General features: G+C 34.0%; 3 protein-coding genes across 7 annotated transcripts; 2 read left to right on the forward strand and 1 right to left on the reverse strand.

Annotated features, from left to right (window-relative positions):
* Positions 1-591: 591 nt before the first annotated feature.
* On the reverse strand, positions 592-4,252 carry LOC107905186 (amino acid permease 6). Its single transcript, XM_016831772.2, has 7 exons — positions 4,047-4,252; positions 3,700-3,933; positions 3,345-3,438; positions 2,344-2,558; positions 2,051-2,193; positions 1,320-1,547; positions 592-1,214 (listed from the first exon to the last, which is right to left on the reverse strand). Exons 1-7 carry the CDS (start codon positions 4,156-4,158, stop codon positions 789-791), a joined length of 1,452 nt encoding a protein of 483 aa, XP_016687261.1. The 5' UTR covers positions 4,159-4,252; the 3' UTR covers positions 592-788.
* A 5,807-nt stretch (positions 4,253-10,059) lies between these two features.
* On the forward strand, positions 10,060-15,592 carry LOC107905187 (protein FAM135B). 5 transcript variants are annotated; one of them, XM_041094204.1, is made up of 17 exons: positions 10,083-10,101; positions 10,229-10,300; positions 10,716-11,039; positions 11,117-11,202; positions 11,553-11,710; positions 12,078-12,142; positions 12,240-12,434; positions 12,564-12,621; positions 12,800-13,045; positions 13,162-13,295; positions 13,360-13,552; positions 13,676-13,735; positions 13,791-14,060; positions 14,234-14,492; positions 14,569-14,774; positions 14,847-14,897; positions 14,979-15,592. In XM_041094204.1, the coding sequence occupies exons 3-17, from the start codon at positions 10,969-10,971 to the stop codon at positions 15,267-15,269; spliced, it is 2,343 nt and encodes a 780-aa protein (XP_040950138.1). In that variant the 5' UTR covers positions 10,083-10,101; positions 10,229-10,300; positions 10,716-10,968; the 3' UTR covers positions 15,270-15,592. The 5 variants fall into 5 exon arrangements, with proteins under 5 accessions (XP_040950139.1, XP_040950138.1, XP_016687262.2 ...); XM_041094205.1 differs by having other exon boundaries at positions 10,060-10,300; positions 13,806-14,060; positions 14,961-15,592; XM_016831773.2 differs by having other exon boundaries at positions 10,100-10,300.
* A 3,406-nt stretch (positions 15,593-18,998) lies between these two features.
* LOC107905188 (xylulose kinase 2) lies at positions 18,999-23,747 on the forward strand. Its single transcript, XM_016831776.2, has 11 exons — positions 18,999-19,306; positions 19,681-20,335; positions 20,478-20,566; positions 20,905-20,969; positions 21,291-21,346; positions 22,075-22,195; positions 22,272-22,346; positions 22,430-22,483; positions 22,771-22,865; positions 22,958-23,132; positions 23,258-23,747. The coding sequence occupies exons 1-11, from the start codon at positions 19,248-19,250 to the stop codon at positions 23,485-23,487; spliced, it is 1,674 nt and encodes a 557-aa protein (XP_016687265.1). The 5' UTR covers positions 18,999-19,247; the 3' UTR covers positions 23,488-23,747.
* The last annotated feature ends 152 nt before the right edge of the window (positions 23,748-23,899 follow it).

Consider the following 23,899-nt stretch of genomic DNA (forward strand, 5'->3'; position numbering starts at 1 on the left):
TAGATAAGCAACAATTTTAGTTGTCAATGTAATTCGATTTATACCGTTAAATCTACAAGAGCTCAACTATAAATAAATGTTTTTCCCCTCATTTGTAATCACTCAATTACAAACCTTCAAAGTAATAGAATACTTTTGAGAGCATTTACTCAAACACTTGTGTGCACTATTTTTCTTGTGGCTTTTTTGTTCGTTCACTGCTCTTTCGTTTTGAGTTTGCTTTACTTTGTTTTGGTACCTTAATAGAATTTGAACTTAAGAAATCGCCCAAGGTTGTGCGATTTGCAAAACTAATTAAATTTTTAGTCCCATAACACAATGGCTTATTTTACTATTTAAAAAGTAAAAATTAATATTATATTAATATTTTTATATTTAAATAAATAAAAAATATTTAATTTGAAATCAGAAATCAAACTCACTCAAAATTGAAAAATCCTTGTTATTACCCACTCGCACAAATCACTTAACCCATTAGAACATTCAATGCCATATTCCCTTAGCCCATTGCATCATTAAAAGAAGGCCCATATCTGCATCCCGGTTAATCCACCCGGCCCATCAAACATCACAAACCAGTACTTCAACTAGTTATGTTTAACAAGTTTTTTATAGTAAAAACACGACTTTCTGAACATTCTCTTTCAGAAAGGTAACACAAAATACATACAGGCAGTGAATTTTGATTTGGAAAACAAAAGCAAAGGGAAAACAAATTACAGTTGTCCACAATTTCTTATATTTTACATACAATCAAAGCACTGTAGGCAAAAGGATCCCTAATGCCTTCATTCCTGAGTCTGAAACGGCTTATATGTCTTGAGGCTTTGAATCAGTCCCTGAACCGATCCGGCTGCAGCAATGAGCGACACGATCAAGCAAGCCCAGCTTAGTATTTTCAGCCACGTCCACCTGAAAGAGTATTTGGGCAGATTCGTTTGAGCAATGTGCATCTCTATGGGGAAGTAGACTGTTAATGGCCAAAACGAGCCCGCCCCGATAAGACCCAAGAAATCGTTGAAGAATGGGAAAATCATGGCTACCACGGCTGTCACGACAACGTAGGATGTCCTCCACACCAGCCTGAAAAAGTTGAGGTAATAAACACCGTAGCATGGAATGTCAACGGCGTGTTCTCTTGTAATGAACTTGCTATCGGGCCATTGCCTGGCGCACCAGCCTTCGACGAATCCGAATAAGGGTTGGGCAAAAACCTGGATGCACGTTGGAATATTCAATGGAAATGAACTTGTTTCATGTATATATATACGTATCTGTGTGTGTATGTATGTATGTATGTATGTATGTATGTGTTTTACCTGGTATGCACCAATAAGATGGATGGCAATGCAGATGTTGGCGAAGTCGATCAACCAAAAGGGTTCGTAGAAGCCGAAGCCGGTGAGGAAATTTCCCGGTGCGTCGTTCCCGAAGGCTGCGTATCCTACGAGGCCGCAAAGTACGTAGAATAAAGTGGTTGTTGAGACACCTAGGGTGGTTGCTCTCTTCATTGATTTGTTCTCTGGTGGGCTCGATTTGATCGTGTCCTGAAATCATAAGAGAAACCAAAAAAATAAATAAATAAGAGCATGACTTTCATATGCCTTTGTATATATCCCCTTTACACCATTTAGTAGAACAGCATGTGCTAGTTATCGATTGCTACGAATCTAAAGTCTGTGCTTTGGAAAATGATTCTCTTTTTTTTTAGATGGGACAAAAAACAGTTGAAACTCAACTTAGCTTTGGACGTCACAATCCGTTGCTAATAGGTTCTTGATAACTGATAACAAAAAAAAAAAAGTTGGAAAAGGAAAGGTTTCAATAATTTTTCCTTTTGGAAAAAGGCAATAGAATCTGTGGACCAAATTCTGCAGCATTTTGGCCATAGGAATCTTTTGGATCTCTATTATCTTACATATCTATCTTATACAGCCAAAACTTGACTAAGTATCTAGAAACGAAAGACAACCAAGTCTTCAATTCCGGCATTTAAATCAGGCACACATTTCAACTTTCATACAATCATCACATGATCTTATATACTCGCCTGAATCTCAACTAGGACGGTAGAATAAGCATAGGCAAAGGCAATGTCTCCAATAGCTTGGAATGTCCTCCAAATCTTTTCAGATCCTGACACGTCCACCCCTACTGTCACTCCAGTTAAGGTTGTCCTTACAGGTTCACCACCTTGATGTAATCCAGGGAACAGTTTGATTTAGATTAAATTCAAGCCACTTTATCAAGTAAACAAAACAGATTACTAAACTGATCATTGATTTTGTTTGTTAATTTTAAGTGGGATATGCTACTGTCATTCTTATTAGATGTTAAGGTTACCTGCAACTTTAGCTATGGAGAGCCCAAGGCCAATGGAAGAATAAGCGAAAGACATGATGGCTGCGAGAATGGATAGCCATGACAGGTTGTGAAAATTTGGGATTTGGCTGAGAACGATTTGGATGCAAGCAAAGATGACCATGAAAGGGTTGTTTGATGTTTGGCACTTCACGTGATGGCCATGCTTGTGGAAGCAATTTGACCTTTTGACAGCCCTGGTCAAAATGCAAATAGCGCACAACAAAAACAAGCAGTTAATAAAATCATTGTTACTGTAAAATTTTATAGTAACAAAAGGGTGGGGGGATGTAGTTTAATGTATAAGTAAAAGAATTTTACAATTACACCTAGGAGTGTTTAGTCTGTTAACCGACCCGAAATAATATTAACCGAATTAATCGACTTTTCAAAATTTTTAACCGTTAACCGAATCGAAATTTTTTCAAAATAATTAACCGAACCGAAATTTTTTCGGTTAATTCAGTCGGTTAACTGAATTAACCAAAAATTATATGTTTTTTTTATTTTTGGTTAAAAATTAACTGAATTAACCGAATTATTCGAATTAATCAAATTACCCGAATTACTCGAATTAACCGAATTGAATCACTACATAATTAAAAACATTACATAAGTCTTTGAATCACTAACATTACATAAGTCTTGAAATTAAATTATTTTTATTTATTAAATTATTTGTAATTTTTATGATTGGATTGGGTTGGGTAATTGGATTGGGTTAGATATTTGGGTTTGGATTGAGTTTAGGTAAATAGTGAGCCTATTTATATATTATAATTTTATTGATTAATTTTTTTGATTAAATCGAAAAAATTCGGTTAACCGACAGGTTTCGAACCGAATTAACCATTAACCGAAAAATTAAAAAATAATTAATCAACTTCCGACCGAAAAAATTTGATTAACAGACCGATTAACCGAATTCGGTCGATTAACCGAATTTTTTCGATTTTACCCAAATTTTGCACACTACTACTTACACCATGCTAATGGATGCGGTGATAGTGTAACCAACAGTTACTCCAACAAGATTTGCATATTGAGCCAATCCACAAAGTTGGACTTTTCTTCCTCCTGCAAAAAAGATAAGAAAAATATAAACATTGAATATGGTGTGCTTCCATTAATGTTCGTGACAGAAAATCGACTTGGATTTTGGGATTGAATTGAAATATCTACATGGGGAAGTAGTTTTTCTCTTTAAAATATAGTATATTATTCTTGGAACTGTAAACATGTTAAAGAGGTAGCAGTAGAGAAGAAATAATACGTAGTGAACACTAAATAATCATTTAATATAGTATTAATGTGAAGATTAACCGGTGAAATTAGTACCTAAGTAAGCTCTAACAACATCCATGTAGGTGTAGTTTCGCTTTCCGTGGACAGGATCAGGAGCTCTATAGCAATCAGCAAGGAGGGTGGAGGTGAAGTAGGTGATGAAGGAGAAAGCCATGAGGACAGCTGGTCCAACCACCCAACCCAACTGGGCAATTGCCCACGCAAGAGATAGCACTCCAGAACCAATCACAGCAGTGATAATATGAGCACTTGCAGTAACCCAAGTCCCTTCAAGTAAAAAAAAGAAATCAGGATCCCAAAGCAAGAACAAGCATATTGAAAGAAGAAAAATGACCATGCAAAAAAATAAGCATTTTGAGGGGAAGAAAACAAATAACTACCGGTTCTTTTCGGTCGACCATCATCATCCAAGTTCTTGCAGATATCACCATTCTCATAATCCCCAGGGTTTCTCTCAATGAACATGCTAGTCTTCTGCATCTCTTTGGCCATCTCTTCAGTTCGCCTCAAAGCTCTGTCTCTCAAGTGTTTCAAGCTAATATATTGGAAAAGTAAAGAGCAAGAAGAGATACGGAGTTTAGAGAGAAAAGGCAAGCATATATAGGCATGGTTGTAGAGGCTTGGGGCAGTGGGGCAGTGGGGCAGTGGGGCAGTGGAATCACTGAAAGTGTTTTGGGCACGTTGGATGGTCGTCGTTTGGAGCTTGTGGTCTTCACTGATATCCCCACTCCCATACTAAGGTTTTGGGGAAAAATAATGATATTCCAATGGTAACCAACGATCCATTGTGATATTACAACAAAGCTGGGTTTTGACTATGCCACTTTTCTATTTACTACAAGTAGTAGGTTCCATGATTTGGGGTTTGGGAAACTAAAACTAAAACTAAAAGCGAGCTACCCTTTTACGCCAGCACTCCGAGGAACACGCGTACTTCGAAATTTGATTGACCCCTCCACGGTCGACATTGGATGGTGTGATGAATAATATCGGAGGCAGGGAAAGATCATTTTCTTATGCGTTAGGTGCTCAAAGCAATGCTCCTAATGGATTCTTTGATTAGATTTTTTGGTAGTTCAGGCCTCATTATAATGACATATACTAATCACTTTCATTTTTGTTAATACTAGTTTTTAATGCATGTGATTCCTAATTATTTTGTTAATAAATTTAACATAATATATATGGATTTTCCGGTATTTGGAAATTTAATATTTTAATCAATATTTTCATTAAAAATAACAACTCAACCTTTTTCAAAAGGTTAATGATAGATTCAACTATTTTTAACAGGTCAAGAGCACTAAATTTATAAATATAAAAATAGAATAAAGTCTTCACCATTAAAATTATGAGATAGATGTAATCTCCATAGATTTTTTTTTTAAGTCTTACAAGTAAAATCAAAGTATTAATACAAATACATTTTCAAGGAACTACAAGTATCAAACTATTATGGCACAGATTTTCCAAGGAATTACAAAGTAAAACCAAACCATTAAAGTATAACTAGAATAAGAACTAGTCTAGTTCTGACTAAAGCCAACAAACTGGACTAAAACCCATATATGTCAATTGCACTTAGACTCAAAGACCCACACATATGATTGTGTGTGGTGGATTTCGAATTTAAATACTCAAGACCGACAACCTTAATGAAATGAATTATAATAAAAAAATAAAATTACCATCAAGTATATTATTATTGACCACTTTTTTTTAAAAATCAGAAATATATAACAAACATTGTATTTTATTTGATATTCGTGAAATTAATAAATAAATTGTATTCTATTAAAATCATATCTATATAAAACAATTATTTTATTATATTAAAATTTAAAATAATATTGAAGTAGTAAAAGTATCAATGGAAGGATGAAGAAAAGTGTTAACAAAAAGTTTAATAAAACATTAAAATAATAAGTATTTTAATGAAAAAAAACGTTGAATAGAAATAAAAATAAATAAATAAAATATAAAGATAATTAAGAATGTTAAACAAAGAAAGAGAACATAACGTGAATGAAAAAGAAAAATAGTATTGATCACGCGGAATTGCAAAGTAGAGTTTTACTACCATATTCTCGGACGAGTGTTTATTTTTAATGCAATGCGTTAACTGTAGATAAACATTTTATCTATTCAAAAGAGCTCTAACTATTTGATTATCATATCGTTAAACTCTTTATAATTTGTATGGTTATGGTTTTAGTTAATTAAGTTTTAGCTTATAAATTCATTAATTCTAAATTTTCGTATTCAACTAAAACAAGTAATTCTTTTAAGACTTTGGAAAGTTTAAAAATAAAAAGTGAATCGTAGTGCAGCTATTATTAGGTATTATTATTGTTCAAAGAATCGGCCCCTACGTTGGAGGATGTCAACGACTTCTTCTTTTCATCTTATTGAATGTGTTTTGCTTTTATTTTACTCTTTTGAGTGTTTGCTCTTTTTCCAATTAGGATATATAGGTAAGGCTATAGAATATATATAATTTTAGGCAGGCAAGCATTGCTCAAACACATTAGCCATGGAATTTGGAAACGTTTGAGCACAACCATGGACCGTGCTCGTAATGGGGGGCTCTCCCTAATCATAACTTCCTTGACTTTGTTCCTAGATAATGCCCCAACTTTTACATTGAGGAGTATGGGTCTGATCTTTATACACCTCCCTCTACTGTGATTGATATCACTTTCTCGTGCACTCCTCACGAATTGGATGACGATACTTTCGATCCTTCGGCAGCTTCTCTCAATATATATATACTTATATATTTAAGTTTTGTCTCAATTTAGTATCTTTCCAGCAGGCTCTTTCCTTGACCTAACTTCTTTTTTTTTTACATTAAAGGGGAAGGCCAGAGACAGAGACATCTCCCCATCAAAATAATCAAGGACGAAACAGGGTTCTTAAAAAACCCGTATGCGCTATAATTTTTTTGGATTGATACAATCTACAAAATATGATGCGAATTTAATCAGAAAAAAGAGAAAAGTACGACAACAGACAAGAAGCAACAGCCTGTTATAAATGTCTGAAAGCTTAACCAGCTTTACTTACTTCAAGTTGACAAGTTAACAGAAACACAGTAGTTTTGATTGTTGTACTATTGGTCGGAATCTATTATGTCAGTTCACTAGTGGCGGCCCTGTCTTTTGCTGGCTGCTAACAGCCAGGCATTTTCATAGAGTTTCACCTTGGACAACAATAGCTCTGAAACAGAGCCTCCTCTGCTTTCCTTTTCATTTTTTCTCTCTTTTTTCTTTCTTTTTTGGGTTCGACTTTTTCACTTTTATTTGACGTAAGTGGAATTTAGATTCACGGAATGAGTTGACTTCATTGACCTTGCATTCATTTCTGAAAAACGTGGTGAGCTTTACTTTCAACTTGGAAGTCCATGAGAAGTTGGATGGAACTAAAACAAAACTTGCTTGGTGCGTCAACAATATTACCTAATATTATCCTCATAATTAGTTAGACGAGGATAGACAGGAAAGGACGGTATGAAATAGATATCTTACATTATTTTATATTATTAATTAATTAATTAATGTCATTTTAATTTTTTTTATGTAATTGACTCATCATTTTAATAATTTTTTTAACATGAATTTTGGACCTTCAACTTTGAACCTTGCACTCTAAAATTTGGGATCTTAAACTTTGAAACACTGGACTTTAAAACATTGAACCTTAAACTAGAGTTCAAGGTCCAAGATTTAGGTTAACAAGTTACCAAAATGATAAGCCAATGACATAAAAAAATATGCTAAAATGGCATTAAATAATTAGTAAAGGATACAGAATGATGTAACGTCTTTGTTTCATACAATCCTTTATTGAATAAATATTAATCACAATTGAAGAATAAAAGTAGAGGTGATCATGGGCCAGGCTGGGCCCGAACAAAATTTTAGGCCCGTTTTCTAGGCCCGGCCTAAAAATAGGCCTAAAAATTTATCCAAGCTCGTCCCGAAAAAATTGCAAAGCCCGAGCCCGGCCCGGCCCATATTAAATTTTACAACACCAAAAAAGTATATATTTAATATATATATTTGATTAAAAAATATATTTGATTAAAAATAAAAAATATATATTTAATATATAATTCGGGCCGGGCCAAAAAAGTTTTACCTAAACTTATATTTCGGGCCTATATTTTTACCCAAACCTTCTCATTTTTTAGTTGGATCGTTGGGCCGGGCCGCCCAACCCATGATCACTTCTAAATAAAAGTATATGGTGATTTAAACCTAGGGGCGAAGTCAGAAAATTCTTTTAAGGGATCGAAATTAAATTATAATTGTTATGATAATAAAAATATAATTTTTAAAATATTAAATTAAAATTTTATTATTTTTAAGGAGAGATTTTTACTTTTATTAATTTAAAATTTTAAAAATTTTAAAAAGTTAAAATGAAAAAATTGCGGTCCGTAGATTCGCCCCTGTTAAACCCAAGGTATTTAACATATAGAGATACCAGTTGGACTAATTACTTTAAAGTATCTCCATATGTTTAACACACGCTTGTTTATACATCAACACCCTTTTTTTTTATTTATTTTTTAGAACCAAATGTTGAAGATACATACTTTTTCATATTGTAACGAAAATACTGAATTTATGTTATATTTTATTTCAAAAAATAATAATTCTTCATGATTCACGGACTTGGTGGCGGCCACTAGAAAACATCACCAAAACCAGCACTAAAGGTCGTAATAATTGCCAATTTAACCAGTCAAATTCAGTCATATGAATTTAAACTTTATTTTGTGAGACTTCAATTATATGCCCATCAGCTCGGTTCAATCCAACAATCATCGAAAGCCACCTGAAATCCACGATATCCCTCGAAAAAATTCAAATCTGACAGCTCTGAAATTTGCAAGAATAGGATAGGTCTTTTAAGATCTCAACAAAACGGTAATGAAACGCCTAAAACCTGACAAAACAAACGAGAGGATGGTGGAAGGAAGGGTTGTAAAGGATCAATAAAAAAACAACGATAAATGAGCTTTATTCATTGCACGCCTATTGTCGCGTTTATCTTATCACCACCTGCGTATGGGCTATGGCTTTTGCATAAACAACGACAGTGAAAAGAAAAAGAAAAAGAATATGGGTCCACGTGCCATACTTGTATCGTGATAGAGATGACTCTAATGCAGAGGGGTCTACGGTATGGTCATGGCAGCCGCCACACTTTTTTTTCCTGTTCAATAAATAAAGATACTTAACAAAATTTTCAAATATTAAACAATTTTTTTTTAGATTTAAGGAATAACTTATCTATATATACGTTTAAGCATGAACAAACAAAATGGGAAACTGAATTTCACATGGATTGCTATTTACGAATAATTGATTGATCAAATAGCAAGGGACCACTTGTATCAAACTTTAAAAAAAAAAAAGAAAATCAGTTAAAGTAGAATAGAAATCCACTGAGGTCTAAGTCAACAGCGTGATCCTGGATGTGCACAGTAAGATTCTGGGTGTGTATTTATTAATTAAATCATATTTCGAAAATTTAAACACATAAAAAATATTTGAAGCCCTGAACGAAAAATATATATATAAATTTTTATTTGAGCATGATTAAAAATACCTTTTAATCTAAAATTTATTGCATTATAGTTTCAGAAATTAAAATTTTAATAGAACAATAGTCAACATAATCTGTTTTTTTCTTTAGTTTATCCAATTAATTCACATCTTTCAAAATATGAATTGAAAAAGAAAAACCTTCAAATTAAAATATAACAAGGCTTGTTGATTCGGATTCCCTTACTTCAACAACATTTGCTTTATAAACTATATATAAATTATATATATCATAAAATTAACCTTCCCGAAAATTTTGAACTAAATTGAATAAAAATAATAGAACAAAGGTCAAAGTCTTTTTTTTTTATTTTTTAAAATTTGGGACAAATCTCATGTTTTAATCTGGTGCAATTATACAAATAAAAATTTGATTATGATTTAAATGTATACATGAAACTTTAATTTTAATTTAATCATTCACATTTAAAAGAAAAAATACACCAATTTATTCTAAATTGGACAAATATAATTATTTGTGTATGTAATATATAAACATAAAATAATTTTATATCAATAATTATATTAATAATTTGTGAGAATTAAATCAAATTAAAATTTATGTATAAAATTGTATTTAAGATTAAAGTTTTTTTTTTTAAATTTTTTTATCAATCATTAATGTCAAGGGAAAATACACAGTAAGATTAAAGATATTTTGTTTCTTTTACTTACGAAATAAAGTCACTAATATTCTTTTAGAAAAATATGACTTTTTTCTCCTTAAAAACATACCCATCCAGGCTCGTATATATGCATGCATGTGAAATTGAAATGAACTCCAAAAACACCACGTTAAAACAGGGAACATTATCAATAGGTAAAAATAATTTATTTTTTGTTCCTTACAAAGAATCAAGCAAAAAAAAAAAGAAGAAGAAAAAAGACCACATTCCGAGAGATCTCCTCTCTTCATTTCATTTCTTTTCTAATATTCCCCTTTTTAGGTTTTTTGGTTTTGGAAAACCTAGTTTAGATTTTCATCTCGCACACAAAAAAGGATGCAGATCTAAGCCCAGGTTTGTCCTTCTTCTGTTTCTATCTCGTAATTTTCTCTCTTTTGCCCATCATTTTCTTTTCATTTTTCGTGTTCATTTTAATTTAAACATCAATTTCGTAGTCTTTTTTATTTTTATTTTTGAGGTTATAACTTGTTGTAAATTAACAGTACAATTTTATTCTGAACAAAGCCAATTCGATTTTCTTTATAATATCAAAATGTTGTTCTTTTGCTTTTTTTGTCAATAAAAAACTAGAATTTACCTTAGGTTTAAACAGCACATTTTTATAATGTAGCAGCTATCCTTCAATGCAAAAAAAAAAATATAGCAGTTTTTTATTAGCATTATCGTCTCTAAATTCTAATTTGAAGTTCTAAAAAGAGTATGATTATTTCTTTCTTAAATTTTGTTTATTGTAATTCCTTATTTGCAGCTGTTGGCACTAGTTTTGTACAAGGAGAATTTAAAAACCTTTGATGTATAAAGAGCTGCTTCTTTTAAGATTCCATGAGAATTTAAACGCAAATTCTATGGGAATTTACTTGAGGGATGCAAGATTTGGGGATACTTGATTACATACTTTTCAATGTCTTGGGTGGTCAAGTTGTTTGAATAATAGGCAAGGGGGACAAGCAAAGGGGTTACCAGATGCAAAGCCGGGCCCGGCTATATTACAGCCGGTGGTCATGTTGGATACTTCCCATGAGATTGCAATTTACCTTCATAGGTTTCATAACCTCGATCTTTTCCAGCAAGGGTATGGAAGGAATTTTTGTGTTTTATGTTTGTTTTGAGTTCTGCACACCATCCTTCTTACGTTTGTTGTGGGTTTAGATGGTATCAACTTAAGATTACCGTGAGATGGGACAATGATGCACATGCTACGACCGCGATGCCTTCGAGAGTCTTGCAATATGAAGGTAACTTGTTAACTTATGAAACAATTTAAATGTAGCTTCACTGTAGTGTTTTCTACTGAAAACCGGTCCCTCTAGAGACCTAAATTGGGAAGCGCCACTGCTGATAGAAGAATATGCTATGGTAGGCGGTTCATTGATCAGAATAGTTTTGATGCAGTTGAAGCAAACAAATTTAATATCCTTTGATACTTAAGATCGACCATTGAATTTCATCTTGTTCAATAGTGAATATATTTGGAACTATATGTTGTTTATTCCTACTTATTTTTAAGTTTGTATATGCTTTCAAAGTACAATGTTATAGTGTTCTCAAGCAGCTTTTTGCTAATAAGACTAGAAAAATATTGCAGCTCCAAATTTTGGTTGTGAGGGTGGTGGATATGGAGTATGGAGGATTGATGAAAAAGACAACAGTTTTTTAACACAGCCTTTTCGAATCAAATATGCGAGACAGGATGTTCTTTTATTTACCATGGTTGCATTTGATTTACCTCTAAAGGGAAATGAGGTACGCCATCTCTCTGTGCACATATCGACATGCTCACGCATCACACTCCTTTTAGCCGGAGAGCAAACCAATTGCAGAACTTACAGACTCTATAAACTTTCATTAGAATAATATATTACTCTATGTTAGTCTATGATAGTTTTGAATGCTTTGATCGTTGTTTCCTAGTAGATACTAAAACCTATATTCCAATAGAAATGACCATGGATTTTCCTGAAAGTTATGACTTGCACCAGTATTCGCTTCATTTGATTTTGGTATTGAAAAGGACTAGCGTATAAGTTTTTCTACCTTGATTGGTTTGACTATTGGTTTGCTAATGTTCTCTTATATCCCGTTATGGTGTTGATGTAACATTGTGTGACAGGGTCCTTCAACATCAGCTGTCGTTTTGAAGTTTGAGCTTTTGTATGCTCCTCTGTTGGATAATGGGTAAGTTTGACAAGTTGCATGTGTGTTTCATTTCGGTTATTATTTTCTTTCTGCAAGTTAAAAGGTCACATAATCTGTCCGAATGCACTGTATTCAGTTCTGAGTTTCAGGCTTCTCCAGATAGTTGCCCTGCTGCTGTCCATGAATTTCGGATACCTTCTAAAGCTCTTTTAGGACTGCATTCCTATTGCCCTGTTTATTTTGATGCATTTCACGCTGTTCTTGTGGATGTAAGTGTTCACATCACTCTCCTAAAAGCTGGTTCCTACCATGACTCAATGAAGGTATCCAGGTTTGTCACAGATTCTAGAAATAATGGTTCTTCGTGGAAATGAGAGGAAGGAAGAGGGGTAGTTTATTTATAAAGATAATTGTGTTCTATCGATTTGTTGAAGTAACTTGAACTGTTGAATTGTTTCAGCAATTCGCGTACTGCCACCGCTGATGTTGCACATGAAAGCACTGGTGGATCAACTCAAGTTTGTTCTAAACATTGAATATTCATATACAATAACCCATCCCCTAATCGCAACTTGGTCTATTTTTGTATTTACTTGAGCAATAGTGGAAAATCATCTTATTTCTTTAATGTGGCTTCTTTTTGTCCTTGCTAATCAATATTCTATGTACTGATAGTTCAATTATGTGATTGAGCAGGCGCTGAATCAAGCGGCTCCTAGTGACCTGAAACAGGTCATGCTTGTAAAGGCATTATTAGATGCTCGTGAAACCTTGATTGTAGAACTACAAAAGCTTGGAAGTGCTATTAACCGAACTGTTGATTTGACTGAATATACCTCCAGAATGAATGATACGAAGTTATTTGATTCATTTCTCCAAGCAAATCAGGTTACTGCTGATAATGAAGTTTCCGGACAAGGCAAGCCACAAAACGGTCCTGAGGTCCTTGCTTTATTTTACCCAGCAGCACAGTCTATTTCCTATCTTTTACATTTTTTTTTACAGTTTTATAGTTTTATTACAGATTAAAATTACAATACTTTCCTCTCTTTTAACAGAAAGCTAATGGCGGATTAGATTTTCAAAGTGATCGATTGCCCCAGAACTTATCCAAAGATGATGTAACTAGAATGTTTAATATATCTGGTGATCAAGTGTTACATTTGTGGAGCACTTTTCTGACTTTCCACAGGTTAGTTCATTACATTTTTACTTCTAGTGCTTATTTTAGGTGTTGAAATTGTATTTCATTCCAGGGATAATAAAACAAAGATAATGGAAGTCCTTCATGATGCATGGGCTAAGGATCGGAAAGCTGAATGGTCGATATGGATGGTTTACTCTAAGTCTGAAATGCCTCAACATCATATAAATGGCAGTTCTGATGAGAGAACAACCCACCATGTTGGGCATAAGAGGGGTTCAAGTTTGTGGAAGTTATCTGATGATGTGAACACTTATTTATGTTTTCATTGAGTAAATATGTTGCTCTTAACTTACATACTCAGTGAAGAGCAACACTAGTTTTTTCGCTCGTTTCTAATTTTGGGAAATTGATATTGTGCAATGCAGCCTGCGCATATGGCAGCTATGCGGGCTGACCTTCATCGACGGAGTATTGGACAAATGAAGGTAAGTTACTTTATTTAACAGTTATAGTCCTTATTCCCAGTTTTAAGTGGCAAAGTTTGCTTGCACACAGATTAATAATCGGTCAATCCAAGACATGCAAATATTTGGAGATCCTTCAGCGATTCCTATTGTAATTGTAGAACGTGTTCTGAATACTCCTAAACGTAGTTTAAGTTATAACTCATACATGAAGAATTTGGACCTAAAGGATTCAGTTCCCTCACGCATTGATGTTAGTTCTGAAGATGGGAAAAAGCCATCAAGTGCAACTACTGCAAAAAAAGTCCGTGATTTGAAGATTGTTGTCTTTGTGCACGGATTTCAGGCAAGTTTTACTCTCATATACTTGTTCCTTAGGTTGTACCTTTAATGCCTTATTTCGATATTGTCTATTCCCAAATGAACCATTTGAGTCTGAGTATGTCCTGAAGTAATTTTTATTAGAGACCGATGGGTAAGTCAGTTAATGAATGTCTAATCCTAAGTTGCATACAATAGGGGCATCATCTGGATTTGCGGCTTGTTCGCAACCAATGGCTTTTGTTGGATCCAAAGATCGAGTTTCTCATGTCGGAGGCAAATGAAGAGAAAACATCTGGAGACTTCAGAGAAATGGGACTGAGGCTGGCGCAGGAGGTGATTTCTTTCCTTAAAAAGAAAATGGATAAAGCTGCAAAATATGGACGCCTAGGAGATATCAAACTTAGTTTTGTCGGCCACTCTATTGGAAACGTCATAATAAGAACAGCAATAGGAGGTAGATACACTCTTGTTGATTCCCCTTTTTTGTATTTCGAAATGCCTGCTAGATATATATGCATTTCTTTCTGCAGACACTGTTATGGAACCTTACCTGGGATACCTTCATACATACCTATCTCTATCTGGTCCACACTTGGGATATCTATACAGTTCAAATTCTTTATTCAATTCCGGATTATGGGTTTTGAAGAAGTTCAAGGGGACACAATGCATCCATCAGCTCACTTTCACCGATGACCCCGATATCTGTAACACTTTCTTCTACAAACTTTGTAAGGTATTGAGATCGAAGTAGCATTATCGTTTTTTAAGCTCCAAAGTTCTGAAATCGTTTCTTTGCTTCTTTCAGCAAAAAACTCTGGAAAATTTCAAGAATATAATCCTCCTCTCTTCACCCCAGGTATTCCATGCCATTTCCAATAACTGTATTAACTTAAAATGTTCTACGTTTAAGGTCATTTAGACATGATTTTTCTCTCAGGATGGCTACGTCCCGTATCATTCTGCGAGGATTGAGTCATGCAAGGCAGCATCAGTGGACAACTCGAAAAAGGGAAAAGCATTTTTGGAGATGTTGAATTCCTGTTTGGACCAGTTACGAGCTCCTACAACTGAAGATCGAGTGTTTTTGCGATCCGATGTCAACTTTGACACATCCGCTTATGGCAAGAACTTAAACTCGTTCATTGGACGGGCTGCACATATCGAGTTTTTGGAGTCCGACATTTTTGCTCGCTTCATTATGTGGTCATTTCCGAATCTGTTTAAATAATTGTCACGAGCAGTCCATCATTTCTGTTGTTCCACTTTATTCGATCCCTGGTCTCCATATTGGTTGCGAAATGCTGAGCTTGTGATCTCGGTTTCTAGTTTTCGAGCATCGCAGTCGCAAAAGAGCAACATTGGCGTATAGGAAAGTGCAGTTGCTAGATTAACATTATTTTCTCACCACATAACATGTAGCACAACATTCAAAGAAAATCCAATAGTTAATTGGGGTGAGAAGGGTTTATGTAATAATTACTCACACATCTGACAGGTAGATAATTGTATCGGTATTGACCGTAAAATATAGGTTTGAAGATGCTTCTGTAACCAACATGGACCCTAACATTTATCTCTGTTAGAAACAAACTCTTCAGAGCTGACACAACACATTTTTAATTATATAAAAATTTTAAATTTAATATTAAATAATAAATCTTCACCTTCATCCGCTTTCGCTCATCACCAACAATAACCGAAAGGGACTTCGTGATTTTATATTCATAGTTGTGCAAATCATAACATCGAAAAGGTTACCAACTTGGCCAAAATTCCATAGGAAATGACAAATAGTTTGCCATGTTCTATATGAGTGAGGACTGAGGAGCTATATACGAATGAAGAGAAAGGTGATGGTGTCGACATAGTATGGTGGTGGTGGGCGGCATGACGGCCACACAAACAAATATAATGGCAGCGAGGGTCAAAGCAGAGAGAAGTTTGATGCCACGATTGTTTGAGAGGTGGAACAATGGAGGCAATATGGAAAGTGGGCTTTGCGTAGGGTGTATTGGAAAAGGGAAGAGAAAGAGAGATTTTAGATAACGGAGGGCTGTGGAGATTTATGGGGGGGGGGAGCAGGGGTTGAGAAAGGGGCTTGTGGGAAAATATGAAAGAGGAGAGAGGATGAAAATGGAGGAATTGGAAAGGAAGAAGATAAAGATAGAGGAGAGGAATACAATATTTAATAATAATTCAATTCAATTTTATTTAATATTTAATTTTAAATTTTAAATAATTAAAAATATTCTTAAATTGATTTTTTTAATAGAGGGTAATCATTGAAATAATGATCATGAAATTATAATTTAAATATTCGATTAGACTAAAAAAATATAACGTGAGGGCTTATTATTGAATTAAGCTTCTTCTTTTTTTTTTCAAAACGTTAACATTTTTTTTAATTCCTAGCATTGAACCTTAACCATGGTCCAAATATATTGGCTTCTGCTTCGTTTAACTTGATGCTACATTTTTATAGATGTAGCAACAATTAGGTATCCTTTCGTATGGGAAAGCCATTTTTATACATGGGAGATTTTTTGTTTTTGAGTTTGATATTTACTTTCAAATTCTTGTTGTTAAGATAAATTTTGAGCAATTTTTAGATCAAAGACAATTAGTAGTAACACTGTCTCTTCAAAAAATTTGTAATAACTAAGTTGATAAATTTTGACAACAAAAATCTTTGAACTATGTTTTTTATTAATACTTTGGATGACAATTAACCCAACTTTGATATCTAAACTATACGTAGCAATATATCTTGGAGATTGATTTAGATTTGGATCGAAGCAATTAACTTCCCGAATTTGGAGGATCGAATAAGGAAAAACTTGAAAGTATATCCTGAAGATTCAAGGCTTATCCTAAGTTAACTGAAGATATTATTTATGCTTATTACCTTGCTTGTTTTGAGGGAAGATTAATTGTAATTGACATAATATGTTAGCAAGTCTTAATTACTCATATAGTGGAGACTTTTATAGGTATTGTAATGAACGGAAAGCACTTTATCTTGATCACATTCTTAGTTGTGATAATCTAGATAGGAAGACTGCTAGCTCTAATCCAGAACTTAGACATTGAGAAGTCTATCTCTTTGAAGGTGGCTCCTACCAACCAATCTTTTAGGAGAAAATAATAGTTTGTTACTAACCATGGTTTTCTTTTGTCGACTTCTTCCTAGTAATGCTTATTATTAAAAATAAATAGAAAGATATTTCGCTTTAGATTGTGAACTTCTAACGGCCTTTGGAGGGGTCGGGCTTTAGAGAGAACGGCTTTAACAAGACCTAATTTCTTGTTTTTTTTCAACTATGACCTTACCCACGAAAGAGTTTCTCTTAATCTTTTTCGCAGATTTGTTTGTCTAGTTGGAGGTCCAACATCTCCATGTCAAAAACCAATTCTTCTTATTCTTCTTATTTGGTGTTAGGATTAGTTGGTTGTGCAAACTTGAGGTTTAAATACCTATTGGTAGTTCACAAAGAAATAAAGGCGAAAAAGTTGTAACAACCATATTAATCAATAGGGAGACAACCCTAGATTCAAACCTTAAAAAACAAAGGTTAACCATTGAAGGTGAAAATGACACACTTGGAAAGTAAACAAGTTCAAAGCAAATCTTGTAAACAAGATATGTAACACCCGGTTTTCAATAAATCTAAAATTTAGAATGAATAAGGGATTAAATTGGAAGAGACCGCAAGTTGACGGCCTATATTGGGAGAAATGGGAAAGTTAAAAACTGAATTGAACAAGGTTGAGAACCAAACCAGCCGATTCATTAGTGGGAGACATCATAATTAGTTATGGACGGCTCTCATAGGATTGTAATTAACGCAATAAAGGCTCTAAATAGCTAGGAGATAGCTTCCTATGGATGATTTTCTTCCCAACCTTATTCCAATTTCTCTCGTTCTTCATCTTCTTCGATGGCCCAAAGAAGGAGTAGCCTTGGATGGTTTTGCATGGAGAAGACGTCACGGGAATGGAGTTAGAAAAGTAAGAAAACCAGCAAGTGGGTAAGGTTCTTAACCATTTGTGTACGTAGGACAAAGTTATGGGCATCAAACTATTTTAAGGATTCTGCATGTTTCTAGAACGTGGGGTTAAGCTAAGAATATGGAGTATAACTCATGGCTTTTGGTTGGATTGTTTAACTATTGCCAAGAGAATGGAAGCTCTAACATTTGAGAAAGCGTAGTCGATTTAAAGAGATATTTACAACGAATGACAACCCACCGAAAGAAAATAAGTGACCTATAAAATGTCTCCCTTAAATACATTTCCATTCCCCATAACGAAATAGAAACACTGCTCTATCAAAACACATTTCCCCTCTTAACATCTCCTTTCAAACCTTTTACAATACCTTCTTCTCTTCCATCATCTATGGTTCTCGACCCTCTAAACCAAGCACCATATTAATCTCCTCCAACTTTTATTCCTCAAAACAATTATAACTTTTATGAAAAAATTGAATAACACATGAGTGAAAGTCTAGACTATAACTACAATTTGAATTAATTGGTTAGGTAAAGAGGATATATCTTTATCTCCATCTTAACTCTTTTGTTAAAGTAAATAAATACATATATAAAATATAAAATATAAAATAATTACTCTCATAAAAATATTAAAACCTTATAAATTTTAATTTTATAAAAAGATATTTAATTTGATTAGTTATGATATTAACAAATATTTTAACGAAAAAGCTTACAAAATGGAATTCGGTAACAGATATTTTAAATATAATAATTAATCTCAATTAAGGAAAAAGAGATTTTAAACATATTTAAATTGATCATCACAAGTAATTTGTTTTAGTAATTTATTTGATGTAACTAAAAGAAATTACATTTAATTATAGAAAGTAAGATATGTTAAACTTTTATAATAATTTAAGGTTTTTTGATAAATAAATATATTTATAATAAAATATCAAGACATGATTCGTGAACTAGGATAGTAGGATCTCGTTCGGTGGGAGGGAGGAGTAAAAAAGAAACTCTTTGATTACTAATCATCCAACAAATAGATCTGTCCTCATCCTTATCTACTATCCCCGTCTTATGGAAACTCTTTAGCTGTTTTAATCACCTTTGCTATTTAACCAAAACACCTACCACTGCCTCTTTCTCTTGATTTCCTTTTTGTTTTTCTTCAAAGCAGTTCTCTTCTGATTTCATTTAAAATTATGGGGGATTTATCTCTTCCTAATGACGCCCTCTTCCTTGGATTTGATAGTTCTACTCAGTAAGCTCTCTCTTTCATCTCCGTTTAGTTACATGATCCAAATTCCAATGTCATTAAACTACCTACTTGTTCATGTTATAATGTTCAAAAAAATGTTTTTTTTTATAAATAAAAATAGGTTGAAAACTTGTGGCCTTTATGATCAGGGTTTAGATTCTAAACCGAAAACTGGAAGAGCCCATGTAGCCAAATAGCGGATTTGTTGTTATGTTGTAAAGAAATTGAGTTGTAGAAGCTGTTATGATCAAGGTTTAATGATTATCCAATTGGGTTCAATTGATGTTTTGTTATTCTTTAGGACTCTGCTGGATGAAAAATTAGAATCTTTTTAAGCTGATGTTTTGATCTTTTTATTTTCCCCCCTTTGAGTAAAGGTCGTTGAAGGCAACTGTTTTGGACTCCAATCTCGTTATTGTTGCTTCAGAGATGATCCACTTTGACTCTGATTTGCCTCATTATAAGACTAAGGATGGTGTTTACAGAGACGCTAATGTTAATGGCAGAATTGTTTCACCCACCATAATGTGGGTGGAGGCTTTGGATCTTATTTTTCAAAGGCTTTCTAAATCCAATTTGGATTTTGGGAAGATTGCTGCCGTTTCTGGTAGTGGACAGCAACATGGCAGTGTTTATTGGAAGAAAGGTAGTTCTGCATTGTTATCATCATTGGACCCCAAGAAGCCATTAGTTGATCAGCTCCGCGATGCCTTTTCTGTTAAGGAATCACCGATATGGATGGACTGCAGCACAACTGCTCAGTGTAGAGAAATAGAGAAAGCTGTCGGTGGTGCATTGGAGTTGTCTAAAATTACTGGTTCTCGAGCTTATGAGAGATACACAGGACCACAAATTCGGAAGATATTTGAGACACAACAAGAAACTTATGAGAACACTGAGAGGATCTCTCTTGTTAGCTCTTTCATGGCATGTCTATTCTTAGGGGCTTATGCTTGTATTGATACAACTGATGGTGCAGGGATGAACTTGATGGATATAAAGCAAAGGGCTTGGTCTAAAGCTGCATTGGAGGTTTGTTTTGCATGCTATCTGATTTTTTGTAGTTTATTTATCAATCTCTGAATCTTTTTCATTGGTTTTTCTTATGTTAAGGTTGTTATTTTCGATGTTAATCAATGAATAATGGTATTGTTGAACTTTAGTTCTATTACAGGCTACAGCTCCAGGTTTGGAGGAAAAGCTTGGAAAGCTAGCTCCTGCACATGCTGTTGCTGGTTCTATTGCATCCTATTTTGTGGAGAGGTTAGTGGCATCTTTTTTGTTGGAGGTTCACCTTTGTTGATTTGTTACCGACATTTCAAAGGGTTAAAAATTGGTATTAAACTTTACTATTTGCATTCTCTTTTGTGATGAACAACACTCTGCATGTGGGTTATAGCGTGTATGGCCTTCAAATTGTTACGGCCTATGTATGTATACTGATAAAGTATTTGCTTGACCATGCATATAGTTGTGGGCAGTGGTTGTGTATATGAGCTCTTATACTGAATGAAGGCATATATTTCCCAGCATGCATTGGTATAAATTAGAGACAGGTTGTGCCTGTAGAGACACATTGAAACTCATTAATGTCTTTTCAGGTATAAGTTCAATAAGAATTGCTTGGTGGTTCAGTGGTCTGGAGACAATCCTAACAGTTTAGCAGGTCCATGACTCTCTTCATCTATTATTAATTGAATTCTCTATGTGACTTAGATCTCCACTACTCAAAATTGTTCTAGTTTTCTAATCAACCCCTAATGTATGTTTATAGCAGTCTCCTCTCAATATGCACTTAAAGTCTATAGTTAAATTTAGTATTATTCTCTCCTTCAAATATTCAATCTATCACATAGAAGTGAATAGAGCGTAATATGTATTGGCAACCAAATTGATATGCACTTAAATGTATTTAATCTATTAAATATTCAAATATTTAGTCTATATTTCTTCTGTTTTCATCAACTAAAATAGTTTGGGCATGCAGGTTTAACTCTAAACACTCCTGGGGATCTAGCAATCAGTTTGGGCACTAGTGACACTGTAAGTGCTATTTATGCCTCCTTATTTGATCAGTGATTATCTCCATGCTTACAATGACTCAAAGAATCAATGTAAGCAACATCACCTGAATCTTTTAGTTTGTTTAAGTCCCAACCATGTTAACAAAGATTCCTGTTTGAACTTTTAAGTGGTAGGGCCTATACTTCTCAGAGTTCATGTCTGACACTCCCCTGAAGTTTTGGTTTTTTATTTTTGCTTTGACCATACAACTAAGTCAGAATGTTCCCTCCTTTTTTTTTTGGAAGAGTTACTTTTCATGATTCTAATCGCATGCATTACTGATAATAATATTTTGCTTTGTGTTTCTTTTGCTTCTTTGTTTCCTGTAATCTTCTAAAACTTTCTAAAATGATTTTAAGGAGATAGAATTTTCCTTTGGAAATTGTCAATTTGTTCTGCACTATATACATTTTTCCTTTATCCTTGAACACATTGAGCTTAGAGCACTACAAGGTTGATCTTCGTCACCAAGTACATATTCGGGAAATACAAATGGATCAAATAACACTTATTGTCACTAGGTGTATTAGATTTTTTTCTTTGGTAATAATTTTCAGCTTTTGTCACTAGGTGTATTTTTCAAGGCTTTGAAGTTACGCTTTCAAGTTCTTATTGTTTAGTCTGCTGTGCAAAGAAGTGTTGATGTCTGTCTTAAGCTGTGCCCTCATGGATGTATTCCAACTTGATTCTGCCCATTCTTGTTGCAGGTCTTTGGAATCACCAAGGATCCTCAACCTGGTTTAGAAGGGCATGTTTTCCCGAATCCTGTTGATACAGAAGGCTACATGGTAATGTTGGTCTACAAAAATGGGTCTTTGACACGTGAAGGTATCAGAAACTTCCTCCTATTTGTTTGGTATTAAGCTGGTTGTGTATTTATCTAACAAAGTCTCCATGTTTATAGATGTACGTAATTGCTATGCTGAGAAATCTTGGGATGTTTTTAACAAATTTCTCAAGCAAACTCCTCCACTAAATGGTCAGTAAATTATGTCTTCTAAGGCCATTTCATGTATATGAAAGTTATTTGTTCTTTATTTCTTATTCTATTTCTTGCAACAGGTGGGAAGATAGGTTTCTATTACAAGGACCATGAGATTCTTCCTCCAATGCCTGGTGGGTTTCAAGATTTTTCTTTCAGGTCTTAGGTTTGAGTAATGAAATACCATGGGTTGTCTAGTTTCATAGCTATATTGCTAACTAATAATGAAAGCCATTAAAATAATGGAATTCGCAAGAACATGATAGGAAACTTTTATGATGTGGTAAGTTGATTACACTTGCAATCTGGAATGAAGCACATGTATGTGATAATTTATATTGTTGAGCAATCTTCAATCTGCTGAAGTTTGTGTATTTCCTAGGCCCAATGATTATCTTAAAGCTTCTTTTTTGAAATTCAGTTGGCTTCCACCGCTACATTCTTCAAAATTTCAATGGAGAAACTCTGGATGGCTTGAATTTACAAGAAGTCCAAGAATTTGACCCTCCTTCCGAGGTAAATTATTCGTGAAATAATTAGTTTTATTTTTATACATTGATGAGTATCACTATCGCTGTTTCTTGAAAAACAATGGGTTTTGTTTGCAGGTTCGTGCCTTGATTGAGGGCCAATTTCTGTCGATGCGTGCTCATGCAGAAAGGTTCGGAATGCCTTCTCCTCCAAAACGAATCATTGCTACTGGTGGAGCATCAGCAAATAAAAGCATTCTCAGCTCAATTGCATCAATCTTTGGCTGTGATATATATACGGTTCAAAGACCTGGTATGTTGTTGCTATATGTACTTATCCTTCTTTTAAGCCAATGAATTCATCCTTTTTTGCCATTCTTTTTGTTATATCTGAAGTCCGAATTACATGATTACCACATGCTTCGTTAAATTAATCAGATTCAGCATCTCTGGGAGCTGCATTGAGGGCTGCTCATGGTTGGTTGTGCAACAAAAGGGGCAGTTTTGTGCCGATGTCTTGTATGTACAAGGATTTAGACAAGACATCCCTGAGCTGCAAGCTCTCGATGGCTGCTGAAGACCAGAAACTGGTTTCCAAGTATGCTTTATTGATGAAGAAGAGAATGGAACTAGAGAATAACCTTGTCAAAAAGTTGGGGCGGTACTAGAAGTCAATAATAGTGTGTTATATCTCGTGATTTTTAGGTACTATCAGAGTTCAATTCAAATTTAACATGGACAGTTGTAGTTTTTTTTTTTTTTCCTTTTATTTAAATCATTGCAAATAAAAGGTATTATCAGAGTTCAGTTAAAAAAGGAAGAAGAAGAGGTATGTCATATTTTTTAACTTGGATAGGCAATAATGGGAACCCGAATGATTGGTCCATTGGTAAAAAGAGTTTATTTGTGATTCAAGAATTTCCTTTTATTTACTCTTGCCAATGATGTCAAGTTGATCTCCACAGTGCTTTCGGGTGAGAAAAGCTTTAAATCTATCTTCCTTAATACTTGCCAAATATTGATCGGATCTCAACAATCTTCCTAACAAGAAACATTGACGTGCAGTGCAATATAAGTATC

Source organism: Gossypium hirsutum, chromosome D05 (genome assembly GCF_007990345.1).
Source record: "Gossypium hirsutum isolate 1008001.06 chromosome D05, Gossypium_hirsutum_v2.1, whole genome shotgun sequence".
Lineage (NCBI taxonomy): Eukaryota > Viridiplantae > Streptophyta > Magnoliopsida > Malvales > Malvaceae > Gossypium > Gossypium hirsutum.